The 18,906-nt window shown below is 37.2% G+C and overlaps 1 protein-coding gene across 20 annotated transcripts in view; it reads right to left on the reverse strand.

Moving 5' to 3' along the window:
• LOC129734539 (erbin-like) overlaps positions 1-18,906 on the reverse strand; it is a 123,979-nt gene that overhangs the window by 26,548 nt on the left and 78,525 nt on the right. For 18 of the 20 annotated variants that reach the window (XM_055698136.1, XM_055698143.1, XM_055698140.1 and 15 more), the window contains 12 exons: positions 14,930-14,993; positions 13,947-14,021; positions 12,497-12,641; positions 11,776-11,848; positions 9,991-10,120; positions 9,525-9,640; positions 8,378-8,447; positions 7,184-7,283; positions 5,054-5,175; positions 4,336-4,500; positions 3,398-3,580; positions 1,036-1,144 (listed from right to left, as the gene is read on the reverse strand). In XM_055698136.1, coding sequence (XP_055554111.1) covers positions 1,036-1,144; positions 3,398-3,580; positions 4,336-4,500; positions 5,054-5,175; positions 7,184-7,283; positions 8,378-8,447; positions 9,525-9,640; positions 9,991-10,120; positions 11,776-11,848; positions 12,497-12,641; positions 13,947-14,021; positions 14,930-14,993 — 1,352 coding nt within the window. The remainder of the gene's footprint in view (positions 1-1,035; positions 1,145-3,397; positions 3,581-4,335; positions 4,501-5,053; positions 5,176-7,183; positions 7,284-8,377; positions 8,448-9,524; positions 9,641-9,990; positions 10,121-11,775; positions 11,849-12,496; positions 12,642-13,946; positions 14,022-14,929; positions 14,994-18,906) is intronic. The other 2 variants (XM_055698148.1, XM_055698145.1) reach the window with 1 other exon arrangement.

The raw sequence follows: 18,906 nt of genomic DNA on the forward strand, positions 1-18,906 counted from the left end.
CAGATCACCTAGGACAACATTTTCAGTCATTTACACCTGTGCACATTGATTCTTAATGCATGCATACTTACATCCTACATCCATGTAAAAATCATTTATCTGCGGGACTTCAAGCCAGCCACGATTTTGACATGGGCAAACATAAGTGTACAAACAAATGCATTTAAATGTTTGCTTCAAGACACAGTTAAAGTTGCCAAGCGCATAAATTTTGTGAAGCTATTTTCTATCTCCAGAGACAAGAAAGAAGTTTTGACTTAGTACTTTAGCCAGGCATAAACCCCCAAATATGACATTGATAAACGTCAGTCTCTTCACCTGCATGTGATCCTCAGCAGACTCTCTCTTGCTACCTCCATGTGGTTTTCCTTCCTCCTCACTAAATCTTACCCTTTTACATGTAATGTCCAGAAAAGCCTTTCATCCTGGAAAGTACTGGACTAGGATATCATATGAAGCAAAATACAATTTTCTCTTCAACTGTTAAATTTTGTTTTCTCTGAATCCTAGGTCATTCCCTACTCTTAAGGAAATGGTTACCCAGACTGAAACTATCTTTCAGAGAATATAAAACTTAGTTAACAAAAAAAAAATTTCTGAAGTTTCCTATGAGAGGAAAGAAGAAAAAAATGAGTAAAGTGACTCTGGAGGAGTTGACACAAGAGAAGTTTATTCTCAAACCTTAGGAAGAGAGCACAACTTCTCTGAGAAATTTGAACAAGTGATAATTGCTGCCAAAAGCAGCAGCAGTCCACAAAATTGGAGGGGGGGGGGGGGAGGGAGAAGAATATGGAATATTTCCAAGGTAAATACCACATTCTGCAATCCTTTTCTTAAACATATCAAGAGTGTGTTCAAGCTAATGGTCCCCCAAAACACAAGCACCTCCTTTCCCCCTCTGCTTTTAAACTAATGACAAGAATCAAGAAAATTAGGATGTGAACACAGCTTTCTCTACCACACACTCAAATATAAGATAATGCAGTATTTTTTTTCTGCTTTCATTACTTAGCAGTAACAAAAAAGGTTAGATACCATAGTTAAGAGCTACCACTTTTGGTTGATTTATGGAGGTTTCTATCAGCGGTGGTCGCATTTCTGCCATTTTCATCTCTTCATCAGAGGAGAGTTCTTCTGATTCCTGCTAAAGGAAAACCAGCTTTATTATGCTGTGCATATTTTAAAAGCGCTTAAAAGGTTAAGTAAAAGCTATCTAAACTGTCACCCACTGAACAATAAAGGGGAAAAGATAAATAAGCAGCACAGGCATAACAGCAACTGTGTAGTGCAAGTCAACTGAACATAGTAATACTTGCCACTGAATTAATTTTAAGAAGCAGCATAGGCAGACTTGCATTGTCACTGATGAACAGTCAAACCGGTATAACTTCAACCAAAAGAATCTACTTGGAGCAAGCAGATGCAGCCTCTGTTCCACCACTGGAAAGAACCTCCAGTTGAGTTCAAGTCAGAAAGTTATCACTGTACCAGCGAACACTCCAGACTGACTAGCTGGGTATTGAATTTGCAGAAAAGAGTTCAAACTGAAACAGTTATGGAGTAGCATTACCAAGACAATCTTAGGAATGGAGAGCTATGCTGTGATAAAAGACTGAATGACTTTGGCTCGCCTAGTTTAGCAAAAAAAGAGCAAGCGTGGCTTGGGTTGATACCTTTAAGTTTACATTGGGGATAAATTCCAAAAGGAACAGAAGTTATTTATCTTCAAGAACAACTGGCAGAGGAATAAAGTGATGCTGAATACATTTCAGCTACAAATCACTAGTTCCTAATTATAAGATGGCACTCAGTGCACTTATGAAAGAGATTAACTGACAAAGCTGCTGCAAGAACAGCCATGTGACTGATTCAGTATCCTACTGCCAGGCCTGTATAGCTATTATTTTCAAAACCCAATTGTTTTCAATAATATTTTGAGGAGAAAAAGCCTTCTTTCCCTAAAGTAGAAACTTCTTTCTAGTAAGCATGCTTCCTCTTTCAAATGCTACAGAAATCTATGTCACAGATTGCAAAAATAGTCTATCAATGTTCATTTTTTCTTACAAGTTTCAGAACATTTAATGTATAGAACCTACTGGAGTACCACCTTTCCCATGATACTAAATACTTGGCCAGTTCTTTGGACTGAAGGAAGGACAAACCTGACTGAGATGTAGCAAACAATGTATGATAGTCTTCATTAAAAAAAATCCACCTGTTTCTCTGCAATCGGAACAAACCACCTCTTCACTGCCTCTGCAACATTTCCTTTGCCCTTGGATGTAACATACAACAAGCGTAATCAATGTTGAAATGAAAAAAAAAACCCCACAAACTTAGAAGCATGCATAGTTTAGATACCTGGATTCAACTGCAACAGAATTACCAGCATGTTATAACATGGAAGTAAGGAATTCAGTATCCCTGATCAACTATGCACTGCTGCCTCATTTACTTACTGACAAACAGCCAGCTTCAAAGAATTGCTGTCACTATCATTAGACAACTAATATGATTTTCTGAAATTATGTATTTAAACTAAAGAAAAATGTCAAACCCAATATTTTCAGAAAGGATGTAGAAACAGGAACACACTAGCAGGGAAAAAGCCAGCAACAGCCATAACTGCTTATCAGAAAGCCTCTTCAGCAAAAGCATGATATACACATGTTCCACTGCTTACACAACACAGGCAAAAATAATCTGCTTGAGAAATGAAAAAAGCATTTTACAGGTTGTGATTGGCAACTAATGAAGTGACAGGTTCCAAAATTTGTCATATGTCTGAAACACTAAATAAAAAATGAATACATGTTGTTTATCACAGAGACGTACAAAGAGTTCAGAAGTTAAAAATCTCTGTCTCTTTACAAGGAGTAGATACAATTTCAGTCATATTCATGACAGCTCACTAATAAATGTAGAGGAATACATTTTTTTTTAAACCCAACTTTTACTTTTTATTCCAAATGAATGGGCACAGTCACTTAGATATAAAAGTTTTTGATTGCTCCCACTAATTAGATATACTGATGTTTCAGTGACAATTATAATCAATTATTTACTAAACAACTGACAATCAAGCAAAAACTGGAAAATCCTATCTAAGAATGAGTATTTTCACAGTTTGATACTTAGGTCAACTTTTAATTGAGCTTGCTTTATTTTTCTTTAAATGTATATATCTTTCATTATGAACTTTTTATTAGCTATTTCAAATTTTACTTAATATAGTCTGAAGTGAGAAAAATATTGCATTACAAACCATCTGTACTTACAGCACTTATGGATGACAGTTTTCTATTGTCAACATAAATTTTAATCTCTCAGAGTAACAAATTCAATACAACACCAGCACAATTTTTTGACTGCTATGATGTTCATCACAATGCCATACCTTGAGTGTGTCTTCATGGTTGACAATTGTTTTCGTGTTCTGCAAGGTTTTAACAAGTGCAGTCATCTGTGAATTTGCAGTGCTGTGCTTAGCTTCTGGCTCAGTAGGCTTCTGCACAGAGCTTCCTGCTGAATATTGCTTTCTCTCATCTGCTCTGTTCTTTATTGCAGCAATTTCTGAAGTCTACATGATTAAGAACATTAGTAGAAAAAACATCCTGAAAGGTTTTCAGTAACATGATAGTTAGAGTTAACATATATTTTGGGAAACTATGGAATGGAAAATCTGAGCTTTGAAATGATAAAGTATGAAATGCACCAGGTAGAGAGAGATGTCTGCAGATTACTGAGGTACAGTCCCTACCCTTTGACAATCAGTTTGACTCTCCTCCTTATTGGAGTCAATTTGTACCATTAAATTTCCAGTTAAATAAAAAATGGCCAAGAATATCTACAATGAGACATGTCAGCACCAAACAGTAGTCCTATCATGCTACATCAACCTGTTAGTGATTCCTGTGCCAACTTGCTACAATTACCTTGCCAACTTATAGTGCAAAACCTTCAGTCATGAGGGCAGCGGCAAGATCCTTAGAGATTATCCTGATTTTTATTGTAAAGTCTGGCAGATAAAGGAGGATCAGAGGGTGACAAAGATGCCATCCTCCAGAAAATGAAGAAGCCAGCTTCTTAACACATCCATAGTTTGTATTTGCCTGAGAATCAAGTCACTTTCCTTGTTCTTAGTGTCAGAGGAAAATTGTTACTGCAAAACAGACATTTATTACAGGCTTCTTCAGATGGTGAAGAGGTAAGTTCTGTTCTTTGACATGCTTTCCTGCTAAAGCATCATTGCTGAGAAAGAAGAGAAATAAAAGGAATCAATGACACTCTAGATCTTTGGAAGTTCTTGCAAAGTCAGAAGAGAATAACCTTTACCCCCACATCTTTTACAGAAACTGTCTGGCCTTCTCGTTTTGACTCCCTGGCAATATCTTCAGTAGATTCTTCATCCTTTAGTCTATGTACAATTGTCTGGACTGTTTTAACCATATTCTTCAGTTCATCAGGATATGGAGTTGGATATCTCTTTAGGTTTCCTTCCTGTGTAACAAAAAGCAATAATGTTGTGAATTTAATTAAATGCTATAATTAAAACATCAGTTTTAAAACAGACAATGATTTAGGACAAAACATTGAGCGGAGCAATCAAGTATTTCCACTTCACTGTTTGGTCTATCTGGATTAACTCAGACTTCAGTCTATAAAACCCAGCAAGATTACAAATCACTGTTATTTTTTTTTAATTTGTCCATTAATTGCAAGCTGGAAGAATTATTACAGCTGTAATTAACTTAAAGAAAATTAAAGATTAATCATTGTTTCCCCACAGCACCATCAGTCTAATAGTCTTCTAGTTATGCCTTACATTGTCTTACATCAGCTGAGACTTTTCCCCTTGTGCTTCACTTTAAACAATGGGCATGTCTGTCAGGAAGTATTTCATCCTGTTAGATACTCTTAAACTAACAACTGAAGACTTGATTTCTTCAGCAGAGTGAAATCCACAGCCAGAGTAAGGAAAAGGATGGGAACTGGGGGTAGAAGGAGAAGAGGGAGCAAAGCCCCAAGTATTAAAAATAAATTCAATACTAACCCGAGGTGGTGCCTGCCTCTCATCTTTGTCTTCATCACACTCAAATGCCACCTGAGCACGCTGTTTCCTCTGTTCCTCCCACAGAGATGGATTGAAACTTTCATTATCAGATATGAACATAACTAAATAATAATAAAAAAAGATTCTTGTAAGAATGGGATACATTATACTTTATTTTTCCTGGATGGAACTGATGTGTTTTTGTATGTATTCTTAAAAGATAAGAGACTAGCAGCACCATAAATTGATGACTAGCTGCACTGCTACTGCTTTATGAACTTGACTGTATTTTCATAACAGTAAAATCCCTTTTTGTAAAGTAAAAAAATAATTCATACACACAGCTGTAAACTAGTCTGAACACTCCCAGTTGCAGATTTTCAGCAGAACTCTGATGCAAAGTATTTTTATTCATATATATACACATATGAAAATATGTATTTTATATTAAAAAAGTAAATTATACTTTTATATATAGCCTGACTTCAGTGACGTGGTCTCATTAAGTATGTATAAAAGCATTCACCTGATTTCACTTCATGAAAAATAAAAAAAAAAGAATAAATTACTAATCTTGAAAAAAACAAAAGCACCTAAAACTTAATGTAAACACATGATTTTGCAGAAGTTATATAAATGACAGGACTGTTACAAAGTATTACTTGCTTAATTTTACAAAAGGAAAAAAACAAAAAAAAAAAATCTTTTAGTTACTCACTGTCTCTTATTCTAGCATGTCTCCATGCCTTGTGTTACATTACTCAGGTTCTACTCTAGCATGCCAAGTAGTCTAATAAATCTGTCACCACCACCCCAGCAAATCTATATACCTCACTAGCAATGCCAAGACTGTTCATATTAATTATATCTGAAATAGAAAAATCCTTAATTATAGGGCTCACCAAGTGCATTGGAATATTTGTTACACTGTGTTTATTGGGTAAACTTACAATTTTAACACATCTGAAAAATATTCTAATAGACTTCAATATCGCTGAAACAGTTCCTGGCACAATAATAATAAAAAAACTTTTTAAAGAATTTTAAATTTTAAAAAGGTTATATATTAAATTTTAAACCTTCTGTTTGGAATGACTGCCTCAGAGGGAGGTATTTTGTCAACTTAAGCCAAACAAGCAGCCCTTTCCTCATCTACAGAAAGAAACCTTGCCACTGGAGTAAAATAAAATTCAAATTGAGAGAACACTTTCAGGAACTATCTTCAGCTTCACTGACAATCTCCAAATGATTTTATAATTCTCACATTCTATCAGAAGTATTGCACATGTGTTATCTGCATTAGAAGGTGCTAAAAGTAATGTACTATTTTCTGGTTTTGCAGATATTTTTTATTACTCTGTATACTAGACATTTGTGCCATGTAACAGAAAATGTTGCCACTTGTCAATTTTCAGTTATTCCCACTGATACCTGTCCTCCCATTTCTGTTAAAGAAGCACAAGCTTTTTCCATTTGCCTGCAGAAAGTGGAGAAATATAGAGACTTTACTCTCTGTCCCTACCTCCTGATGGGGTTACTCATTTTCCTAAATATTTCACAAGTGTACAGAAATTAAGACCTCACCAGAGAGTCATGTTCTGGGCCTAACCTTTTATAAAACAGTTTGAACTACATGTGAGCAAAATGCATTTTTTCTGGACTGATTTTTTTTCTTTTAAAATAAAACACAGAATGCTATGTACTTTTAAAAAAATACATATTCGGTAATAGATGAAACATTTTGTCTAACATTTTTTTAAAATAGTCAGTCTGAAGCAGACACCTGGCAAGGAGAATTTCAACCCAATCCATTAAGCTTTGCTGGAATGAAATGGTGTCACACTGGGAAGTGGCAGCCATCAAAGAATGTTACTCCACCAGTCCATTCCTCACCTCATTCCCCATACATGCACACTTCCAATTGGAACAGTTTCACCCAGAATTTACTAATATGTGGATCACATTTTTAAGTTACTGTTCTCATTCTTCAGATATAACTCGTCATCACTTACAAGTTTACTTCAAACTTGTATCTAAGTATTATCTAGTGAAAATTACATTAGCTGGACTGTCTTCCCATTATTATTTTCAAAAGTGACCATTCTGACAGGGTATTTCAGAAATTCTTACCATCCTCAGTCCTTGGTTGCTGGGGGAACATGTAATTAGTAAGCACTGTTTTCTGTGTGTCAGGGTCAGCTTCTTTTTGAAGAGGGATAAGTGGTTTAGACTAAGCAGCAAATGAAAGAAGGGTATGTTATGAGAATATATATGTGTAAAAAGTAAACATGATCTACATATCACAGAGCATGCCTGTCCCATTACTTTGCAGATTACTCTGCCTTGCATTAAATCATTTCACCTCTGAATAATTTTCACAAAATGAAATTATTAACATGTCTGTCTGTGACAACTGGCTTTGACTGAGAACTGAAACTCAGTAACAGCTTTAAGAGAAGAGCAAACACTAGATATTCTAAGAGTAACCCAGTTTCTTGTTAGGACTTATTACTATCCCAAAGGAGGCTGATGTAGAATACACAAATATATTTAGCCATTTAAAGCTGTAGACAATCATATATAGAGAAAAAATTTGTAATCAATTTTTTACAATGACACCAGATTGATTATCCCCCATCCCTTACATAAAAGGGCAGGGGATTCTTGAAATTACCGTATTGGTAAAAGTGCTTTCATTATACTACACCTGAGGCTAGTGGGTTTCTGGCAGCCCTGTATACCTTAATGCATTCAGGAAACTGGAATAGTACAGAAGGCTATGTACACAGGAAAAATACAAGCCACAAGTGCACAAGTTTCTTCTCAATAGCTTGAAACTTGGAGAGTCACAGAGTTCAAAGGTGGGACAAGAAACCCAGCACAAAAAGGCATGCTAAGTTTCCTCAATGGTATATCTGTGGAAGAAACAGCATGCTACACATTCAAGTACTAGCTTATCAAGCATTACCTTTCCTGTGTAAACAAGTCTGAATTAAGAAAAAACAAAAACCAAAAAAATCCAACATCAGTTAAATTGCATTTCTTAATGGCACAGAACTTTGCCAGAAATATGCAAGTCTCCAAAGTCAGGTAGGCTCAGTGTTGTTTGTTTCAGGAGAACTGACACAGCAATAATGTCAAGGAAGTATTGATGTATATACACAGTACTACATCTTATTAAATAATAATTATTATTTAATTAAATAAAATAATTATTTAATAATATTATTTAATAATATGCATTATTAAATAATAACAGATGGCTCCGTTCTTGTCAATTCCATTAAGAATAAGGTCAACATCATTAATTTTTAAAAACTTAACCTGATTGTCTGATAGCCACATAGCAGTAAGCTGTTGCAGTTTTGTAAAGGTGAATGGCAAATTCTTCAGTCTGTAAATCATAGCAAGAAGAGTTTATGTAAGTACACTTATCATTAAATACTGTTAAGAAAAAATGCTGCATTAGCCTGTAAAATGTTTAAAGACATTTACAGACATAGTTAAATAAAAAAACTATTGACAGTTGAAAGTTAACAGCTTTTATTATAGATTCAAAGCTATACTCAGAAAAAAAACCCAAACCACATTTCTGATCAGTTTAGCAAGCAGATTAAAAAAAATGAAACTTGAAGACACTGACAGTGACTTAAATACAATTTTGAAGACAATCATTGTCATTATGTGTATATTAACTATCCAACTTAAAATCAAGACTATTTTCATACTTGAATCTGAATCCTCAGCATTTTTATCTTTCAATACACATGCACTCCAATTAAGAAAAAAGTGCTACACCTGAAAAAAGTGCCGTTTTCCCCCAAGAAACATATATAAGAATGGAGTTGCCCTGATAAATGAAAGCAGTGGCATTAATGGATAATCAGGCTATAGATGGAGTACAGAGAAGCTGGATTGGCAAAACAGGATGGAGAGTTCAGACTTATCTCTCCCAATACATTGAAATTCTACAAATTGGCAATTCCCAAAAGAGAAATGGTTTGTCAGTTTTTAATTACTAGCTCTAATAAAACACAACTCTTTTTTCCCCCTTCTCCAGCATACTCAAGTGTTTTACATACAGTATACCATGATATTGTTTTGTGTCTTCTAAATGCAATACAGGAAGCTATATATTTTTAAGTAAGAATCAAAGTTTTTTATGAAAATAACCAATCAAATTCCCTAAAAAATACATGCTAACAATCATCAATGTTTTGAAGCTGTACTTCAATGCATGTGCTTAAGTAATTAAAATGAATACAGCTTAATACTATGGAACAGCAAGATCTAGAATACAACAATAATATATTAAATACATGCATCTCAGCTTCTAAGCTGTGGGTGAGATAAGGAAGATAGCACAATATACCTCTACTTACATTTTGGGGATAGACATCAGTTACAAGACACTATATGCAATGATATTGCATTTTACACAACTTCTATTTGAATTAATGTATTCACAAACCTATTGTCACTCAAATTGATGACTTTTAATTTCTGCATATCACCCACTTCTTCAGGGAGAAATTCAAGCTTATTAGAATGTAGAAACAACACTGTTAAATGCTTCCAGTTTCCAATCTGAAAAAAAAAAGAAAAAGAAAAAAAAAAAAAAGAATTCATCTTCACAACTCTACACAAATTTTTACTGTTTTAAAACAACTAGTATTACTGATATTTTTACTTGTAAAGCACAATTTTGATTTATTTTTACATATTAAATCTTCTTTTAGTTTCAATACACTAGCAACAAATTTCTACTTTTGCTTAAAAAAAAATCAGAATTTAATTAAAGTTTGTATATTTGTATACCCTTGCTTTTAAAAACACATACAGAAAATCTACTCAAGAATTATTAACTTATCCAAAAGTTTTACAGACTATATAGTTTAAGATACATCAAAATGTTAGTTTTGTAACTGAATACATACCTCTGATGGCAGCTGTGTTAAAAAGTTATGATCTGCAGCAAATGTCCTTATGTTAGAAAGTTGCCCAACAGACGAAGGCAATGTTTCAATCTCATTGAAACTACAGTCCAGTTCCTCTAATGATAGTAACCTGAAGAAAGAAAAAGAAAAAATTACTCCTCTATACAGGTTAATTCATCCAACATTAATTTAATACTTTAAGTTTAAATGAGGTTAATACCACTATCAATTACAAATCTCAAATTAAATACAAAATAAAACTCTGAAACCCAAGGGAATTCAAATCCATGAGAAATCCTTTACTAATTGCCTAAATTGTGTTTGGGTTTTGGGTGGGTTTTTTCGTTTGTTGGTTGGTGAGATTGCTTTTTGGTTTTAAAATCTCCTTCACACTATCCTCATAAGAGAGTTTTCAGCAAAATCAGGGGGGTCAGCAACATCAAATGTTTGTGTACTACATGAAAATGTGCTAGTGCAAGGAACTGAAAACATTCAGAGTGGGACAGATCATAGCCAAACAGTTGAGTGCAGTTTCTGAACAATAAAAGAATGCAAATAGTTAGACAGTGAACCTAAGACTTTGGCAGTAAAGAAGTATTTTGTAAATTCTGACAACAAAATGCAACCTACATTCATTATAATAGGAGAACAGAAATTGGAACAAATGCCCCTTATTTGCATAGCACTTAATTCTGAATCAATTATTTTTGCTGTCATTTGTGAGTTTCAAATTAAGTTGCTGAACACCAAATTAAACATTAAAAAATCCTGGTGATTAACAGGTGAAAATTCTCTTTATAATATAAAAAAGATAAATGTATGTGTTAAGATTCACTTTTTACAAGCTTTTTGATATCGGTTCAATCATTTGCAATATTTACCACAGCTATGTTACTGCCAAAACCCCCAGTCAGACAGCTGACTGCCTATTTAAATATCTTTTCTTTCACATTCAATTTTTCTATTATAAATTGGTGGCTGCATTAATGAGTGAGGAACATAGTGATATCAAATGATTAATAAAACTGAATGCATTGTTAGTAGATTGACTTTAAGACAATTAGAGTGAATAAGTTGTTAAGGGTTAATTCAGGTTACAAGCATTTTGTATGTCCTGCTAATCGCTTCTTAAAGCACCAGCAAAACCTTGTTTAGAAAAGGAACTTCACAAAGGAAACACTCCCACAAGATAGATGAGCTGATAGGAAGCTCATCATAAGCAAGGAGCTCAGCAAAACTAGGGGAAAAGTAATTCCGGCAGGGGGAGATCCAAAAAGAAGTTGAGATTGAGCATGCAGACAAATTAACATAGGAAATTAGAGAATTGCTTAACAAATAGGAAACGGAGTACTAAGTAATGAAGGAGTTGTGTAACTTGTACCCAATGAAAGCTGATGTCTTCGTTTGTTGAAATGTATAAGTAGTGTAAAATTTTGACAATCAGGGAGCTAGGCATTTGTGGGTTACCACCTAGCTCCCTACTTTGCACAAACTAGAATAAAGAATTAAGGAATACCTCGACTTGGTGTGCAAATTGACACTGCGCACCGGGTAATGAACCCGCCTATGGGAAAACAATAGGTCTTTTGCTATTAAATAATACATAAAGAACATAAAATTGAAAGCAAGTGCTTTTGTATCTTCCTTCTATTTCACAGTGTTTAAGACGTTAATATATAGAAAAAAATAAATCAAGTAGGTGTAAATACATTCAAAAGATAAGCCTCTATTACAGAAAAGTGTGCAGAAAGACAACGCAACCTTTTATTCAGGTGAAATACCTACCCTCCTATGGAGTCTGGCAAAGAAATTAATTGGTTTTCATCAATTTTAAGTGTTGTTACCTTCTTCAGGGAACCTGTAGTAAAATGAACAAGTAAATCAAAACAGGCACTTGTGTTCATTACATTTAGCTTTAAATTTAAATTAAGGGGGAAAAAAAACCTATGGGCAAGGAACCACATCTTCTGCATTCCCTGGCATGCCTATGGTGCTATATATCTACTAAGGAAATAAGCAGACAAGCTTACAGAACTTATTTGACAGCTTACCATGGGCCAGCCATGGGTGGTGGAGGGATTTTTTTTACTCTCTTACAGTCAACAATTTCTCATCCATTTACAAACTACTGTATGAAGTCAAGAATGCTCCAAAACAAATATAAATGTTATTATTCAGCTACACATTACAGCTTTATCTAAAACAGAAACTTTAAATCAGGGGTCCTCAAACTACTGCCCGCGGGCCAGATACGGCCCCCCAGGGTCCTCAATCCGGCCCCTGGTATTTACAGAACCCCCCCGCCGGGGGTTGGGGGGGGGAAACCAAGCAGCCACAGATGACTGCCTGCCACTTCATCCGCGCGCCGGCCCCCTGGTTAAAACATTTGAGGACCCCTGCATTAAATCAATTGAAACTTCGATCTAAAATGCCATTTGTCTATTTTCAAGCATCCTGTGTTGAAATTATAAGCTTTTAAGAACATGAATTAACTGAAAATACAAACCAATAGACTTTGGCAGTTGCTGAAGTGAATTACTGGATAACAGTAGGTCTTGTAGGCTTCCACAACCTGAAATACCTTCTTCAACTACTTCAATGTTGTTTTTAGAAACATCCAAGTAGGTGAGTTGTTTCAAAGTTCCTATGAACTAAAAGCAAGAGAAAATAATGCATTCTAGGAAATAACAAGTTGAAAACAAAAAAAGCCAGGAGATTTGACAACAAACTGTCTCTCAAGTGTAATGTCACAGGAAAAGAGAAAGCCTATTTATAGTGCTAAAATACAATTTTATGCAAAACATCCAAACTTTGTAATGAAATATTTTGTACAGATACACACAGTTGATGTTTTTACACACACACAGATACACCACAGTTATTCTACAGGTGTCTCTAAAGTCAGTCGGCTGTAAATTCAACTGTTTGATCAGTTATCGTGAATCAAGTGACTGAAGCTTTAGAAGAAACTTCAGAGATGTAACACAGTGTAACATAAAGATATAATTAAGGCTCCAGTAAAGTCTTTTAATGCTTATTTTTGCCTTTTGTGTAAAACTGCATCCTACTTAACCTCAAAACCAACAATAATGAATCCTTAATTATACTAAACCGAAAAAACCAAGTCAAAATATATGCTTGCATTACATTTCCATATGAACCAAGAATAAGCTTAAAGATTTGTGCACACTACTAAAATCTTCACAGGGAAGATGCAGTCACTTTCACAAATACAGTTTTACTGTAGGATAGAAAGGTTTAATATATCCACTCAACTCTTCTTCAAAGAAGAATTAGCTGAAATGAGGAGACAATAGAGAAGACTACTGATCATGCAAGAAACCCTCACATCAAAAGACTGCTAGTGATTTAAAGTCTGAAAACTGACTGGCTGCTTCCCAAATACTAGTTTACTCAATCATAAACACAGTTTCACAAGTGCTGCAGTAACAGGTCATCCTGGACCTCATGTAATGGAGATGTCAGGAAAACCTGGTATAGTCAACAAAACATTTTCTCAGGAATGGCTATACTCCATGTATACACTGGCAAAAAATTCTTTACGGTCGTTGCTTGTTTTACAGCCGTGACCGGTAAAAATTCACACAACATATTTATCCTGTAAATTCCTGCTTGCTATCTAACACAAAATAATCCCTTTTTGGAAGGACCAGTCAACCCTAAATTTCATCCAAGATTTGATGTAGGACTTTTCCTAAATTTGAACATAATCTTTAGATGAGAGGATTATAACTTTCAATTAAAGAAAAGCTGTGTACTCATCTACCGTGATCAGTGACAATTTCTAAATATAGTCAAGCATTTAAGTGGCATTTAGCATTTTGGCTTTAAGTAACATTAAAATTATACAGCAACTTTAACATATATGATAGTTGACAAAGCAAATACCACTGTAAATTAAAATACTAAATGTTTAACACAGTAAAAAGATTTACCCCTGGAATAAGTGTTAGTCTATTACCATCCATCCAAAATTCCTTTAACCCACTCAGTTGTTCAAGTACTTCAGGCTGTAAAGGAAACAATTTTTAAAAACTTCATACAAAAATAGTGAAAGGCAAAAACAACTTCAATGATTCATCTATTGTAACTTTAAGTCATGTCTTATAGCTGTTATATATATTGCTTCATTGGGTCATCAAATAAAACCCAGACAATTCACTTTTAAAAATGTAAATACATACTAGATATACAAAAATCTTTTAAGAACTTGATTACAGCACTAAATAATCCTTACAGAAAGTGTTATTTGTACCCTACTGGTGGCACACAGAGGCTTGACTGTTATACAGCAGGTCAGTATGTTCCACTATACTTTATTTCAATTCCTTTATACAGGAAAGTACCTCTACAGCAGAGGGATGTTAAGTGATTATAAATGGAAGATGTATTTGTCTGACATCATGAATAGGAAACAAGCTGATCCGTGTTGAGGGAAAAATCTGAGCACCTCAACTGTAAATACTATTTTAAATAATATTCAAACCTATAATTAATATAGTTTCCTTTGGATCTAAATAGTTTGTACACACTAATAAAAGTAGGTTATGCACAGCTTATACAGAACTTGAAACATTAAATACATGATGACCAATAAGTGTTTAGAATTTATTATGTTAAATGATTATGTTTATAATAATTCAAACACATATTACCATTAACTTTTTACCAGTAATGCAGCCACACTATGCCACAGTGTTTTATTTTCAAATTGAGGAAGAACACATACTCATATCTATAAGAATATGCACGTCATTTTTATAACAGGCTCTATAAAGTAGTATAAGATATACATAATATTTGCTCAGTAGCAAAACTCTTAAAGCTGATTTTTACATTTTCATATTTATAAAAAATAGATTAAAGGATACAGAGATTTATAAAAGATACAAAGCCCTGTTACTTAGGCAAAACTCACCACTTCTGTGAATTCATTACTTCCTAAATCCAGTCTCTCCAGCTGAGTCAGTCTGGACATGGTTCTGCACAGGAAGGGGATTAACAAAGAATTAGATTTAAGAAAATGCCAATTACATCCAATCTTTCTGTATTCATACAAATATATTAATTTTATCAGTATGAAATACCGATGCCGTTCTGTTACTGATGTTGAAAGGACAGGGTTAAAGTTACAAAGTGAGCAATCATGCAAGACTCTGGAATGAACCTAACCTTGAAGAAGAACATCACAGAAAGCCCCAAGATAAGAAAGGCTGCAAAATCCTGCTTTGTAGTTACTGACTTAGATACATGTGCATGAATTTGGAACAGAGCTCAGATAAGAGTGAACCCTAACTAATCTTAGGTAATTATAATACTAAAATACACCCCCCTTTGTGAATAATGAGCATGCTAATTGGGGGACCTCCCTAAATGCTTTAATCACAAAGTTAAATGCATAAACATGAAAATGTATAATTATGGGTGGTAAAAGAAATTGTTATTCACCGGTCAGTTGTATCTTGCTACTATAAATATAAAGATTAATCAGAAAGAGGGTGTGCTGGCTGTGTTAGATGCCTGGCACCCAATTCTGCAGAACTGATATAAAAGCAAATATCTGTGTGTTGATTGGATTTTTTCACACTGGGTGAAGAACCCTCATTTTGGGACAACGTTACCGGACTGATATCTAAATAAGGTCAAATTTTCACACACTGTTCAACCAGGCACATGTTAATGAACACGGTGACTGCAAGCTATGCTGATGCGGCTTGGGCATTGCCAGGAATAACCGCGGCAGAGTTAACCGGCCCTAGGGAGCGCTAGCGATCAGCATGTGGTGTGGCAGTTTGCACCGGAGGGCCCTGCACCCTGCTTGTAGGCACAACCCAGGAAAGTGCTCTACGTTTATGCCATAATGGTGGCCACTTGCCTCAGAGTTAAAGCCAGTGTTTCTACAGAGAAAGCCCCTGAGATGTCTGATGCTTCTACCCAGATGGAACTGATAAGGAAGGAGACTTCAGTACAGGAGATAGGTTGCCATGAGTAACCAGACCCTTATCCTGGAGAAAAGGTAAGTACCTGCACCTAAGGTGTGCACAGGTTGATGATCTGTTATGTCAGGTGGCTGAGTTGCAAAAAACAGTTAAAAGGCTATGCAGTATTAGAGGGACTGAGACAGGAATAAATAGGTAGTTTTAGAACTATGCTTCTGTAGCGGACACCACAGAGCATGAGGCACCTTGGACCCTAGTGACCCACAAAAGCAGGACTCTGCTTCAGTCTTCATCCTCTTGCATCACAACCAGAAACAGATATGAAGCTTTAACAGCTATAGACACCCATGAGCAAGGTCTGCATGGAGAAACTACACACAACAAGGTTACTGCAAAAAGAAACGCCAAGTGCTTGTAGTGGGTGACTCTGTTAAGGGGCACTGAGGCACCCATCTGCCAGCCTGACAGGGAGTTGTGTGAGGTACAAAGCCTTGCAGGAGCTAAGATCCAAGATGTTGCCAAGAGGGAGCCACAACTTCTCAAGAGCATGGAGTACTATCCACTGCTACTCTTTCACGTGGGCACAAATGACACTGCAAGCCAGAACCTGGGCAGAACCAAGGAAGATTATAAAGCCCTGGCGGTGCAAGTGAAAAATTCTGGTGCACAGAGTATTTTTCTTCTATTTTACCAGTAAGAGGAAAGGGTGCAGCCAGAAATAGAGGTATAATGCACATCAGCTTCTGGCTTCATGATTGGTGCCATTTTGAGGGTTTTGGTTTCTATGACAAGAGGACATTCTTTGACTATAGCCCATTAGGGAGGGATGGAATCCATCTGTGTAGAAGACACAATGGAATCTTTAGCAACTGGTTGTCCAGCTTGGTGAGGTGGACTTTAAGCTGAAGGGGGGTGGGTGGGTGTGGGGGTGTGTGTCGGGGTGTGTGGGTGTGGGTGGGTGTGTGGGTGTGTGTGTGTGGGGGGGGTGGATGTGTGTGTGGGGGGGGGTGTGGGTGTGTGTGGGGGGGGGGGTGTGTGTGGGGGGGGGGTGTGTGTGTCTGTGTCTGTGTCTGTGTGTGTGTGTACATACAAAGTGGCAATGCTCACACCACTGCATCCAACTGGGGAATAAGCCAGGGCAACCAGAGCAGTGATATATGTTCGATGGGTACCAGAAGACCAGCCACCTCAACGGTGTGTGTGGCTATGGTGGATCCACTTGCACCCCTCCTGGGAAACCTGCACGCTCAATTACCTCTCTGAAATGCCTGTACACCAATGAATGCAGCATGGGGAATAAACAGGGAGAATTAGAGATTTGTGCGTGGCCGCAAGGCCATGATCTCGCTGCAATTACAGAGGCATGGTGGGATAGCTCGCATGACTGGAATGCTGTCATAGATGGCTATGTACTTTTTTAGGAAAGACAGGCCAGCAAGGCAAGGTGGTGAAGTTGCTCTTTATGTGAGGGAGCAACTGGAATGTATCGAGCTCTGCCTAGGGGTGGATGCAGAACGAGTTGAGAGCTTATAGGTAAAGATTAAGGGGCAGGCCAACATGGGTGACACTGTTGTGGATGTTTGCTACAGGCCACCTGATCAGGAAGAGGAAGTCGATGAGGCCTTCTACAGACAATTGGAGGTAGCCTCACAATCACAGGCCCTGGCTCTCATGGGGGACTTCAACCACCCTGATAGCTGCCGGCAAGACAACACAGCTGGGCACACACAGTCCATGAGGTTCCTGCAGAGCACTGATAACTTTTTGACGCAGGTGGTGGAGGAGGAACCAAGAAAGCAAGGTGTGCTCCTGGACCTTGTACTCACAAACAAAGGAGGACTGGTTGGGGATGTGAAGGTTAGGGGCGGCCTTGGCTCCAGTGACCATGAGATGGTAGAGTTCAGGATCCTGCGTGGAGGAAGCAGGGCAATAAGTAGGACTGCAACCCTGGACTTCAGGAGAGCTAACTTTGGCCTCTTCAAGGACCTACTTGAAGGAATCCCATGGGTTAGGGCTCTGGAAGGTGGGAGGGTCCAAGAGAGCTGGCTCATATTCAAGCATCACTTCCTCCAAGCTCAAGATAGCTGGATGTCTATGAGTAAGAAATCAAGCAAAGGGGGCAGGCGGCCTGCATGGCTGAGCAAGGAGCTTCTGGCAAAATTCAAACAGAAGGAAGTTTATGGGATGTGGAAAAAGGGACAGGCCACTTGGGAGGAACGTAGGGATGTTGTCAGAACATGCAGGGAGGCAATGAGGAAGGCTAGGTCCGTTTGGAATTAAATCTGGCAAGAGATACCAAGGACAACACGAAGGGCTTCTTCAAGTACATCAGCAGGAAAAGGATGACTAGGGAAAATGTGGGCCCACTGCTGAACGAGGTGGGTGCCCTGTTGACAAAGGACACAGAGAAGGCAGACTTACTGAATGCCTTCTTTGCTTCAGTCTTCACTGCCTAGGCTGGCCCTCAGTTTTCCAGGACCCTGGAGGCAAAACAGGAAGTCTGGAGAATGGAAGACTTTCCCCTGGTCGAGGAGGATCATGTTAGAGATCACTTAAGCAAACTTGACACCCACAAATCCATTTGCTTCAATGGGATGCACCCCTGAGTGCTGAGGGAACTGGCAGATGTTATTGCCAAGCCATTCTCCATCATCTTTGAAAGGTCATGGAGGACAGGGGAGGTGCCTGAGGACTGGAGGAAAGCCAGTGTCACTCCAGTCTTCAAAAAGGGCAAGAAGGAGGACCCAGTCAGCCTCACCTCCATTCCTGGAAAGATGATGGAACAGCTCATCCTGGAGGTCATCTTGAAGCACGTGGAGGAAAAGAAGGTTATCAGGAGCAGTCAACATGGATTCACCAAGGGGAAATCATGCCTGTCCAACCTGATAGCCTTCTATAATGGAATGACTGGCTGGGTAGACGAGGGGAGAGTGGTGGATGTTGTCTACCTTGACCT

The sequence above is a fragment of the Falco cherrug genome, chromosome W, assembly GCF_023634085.1.
Source record: "Falco cherrug isolate bFalChe1 chromosome W, bFalChe1.pri, whole genome shotgun sequence".
In the NCBI taxonomy this organism is placed as follows: domain Eukaryota; kingdom Metazoa; phylum Chordata; class Aves; order Falconiformes; family Falconidae; genus Falco; species Falco cherrug.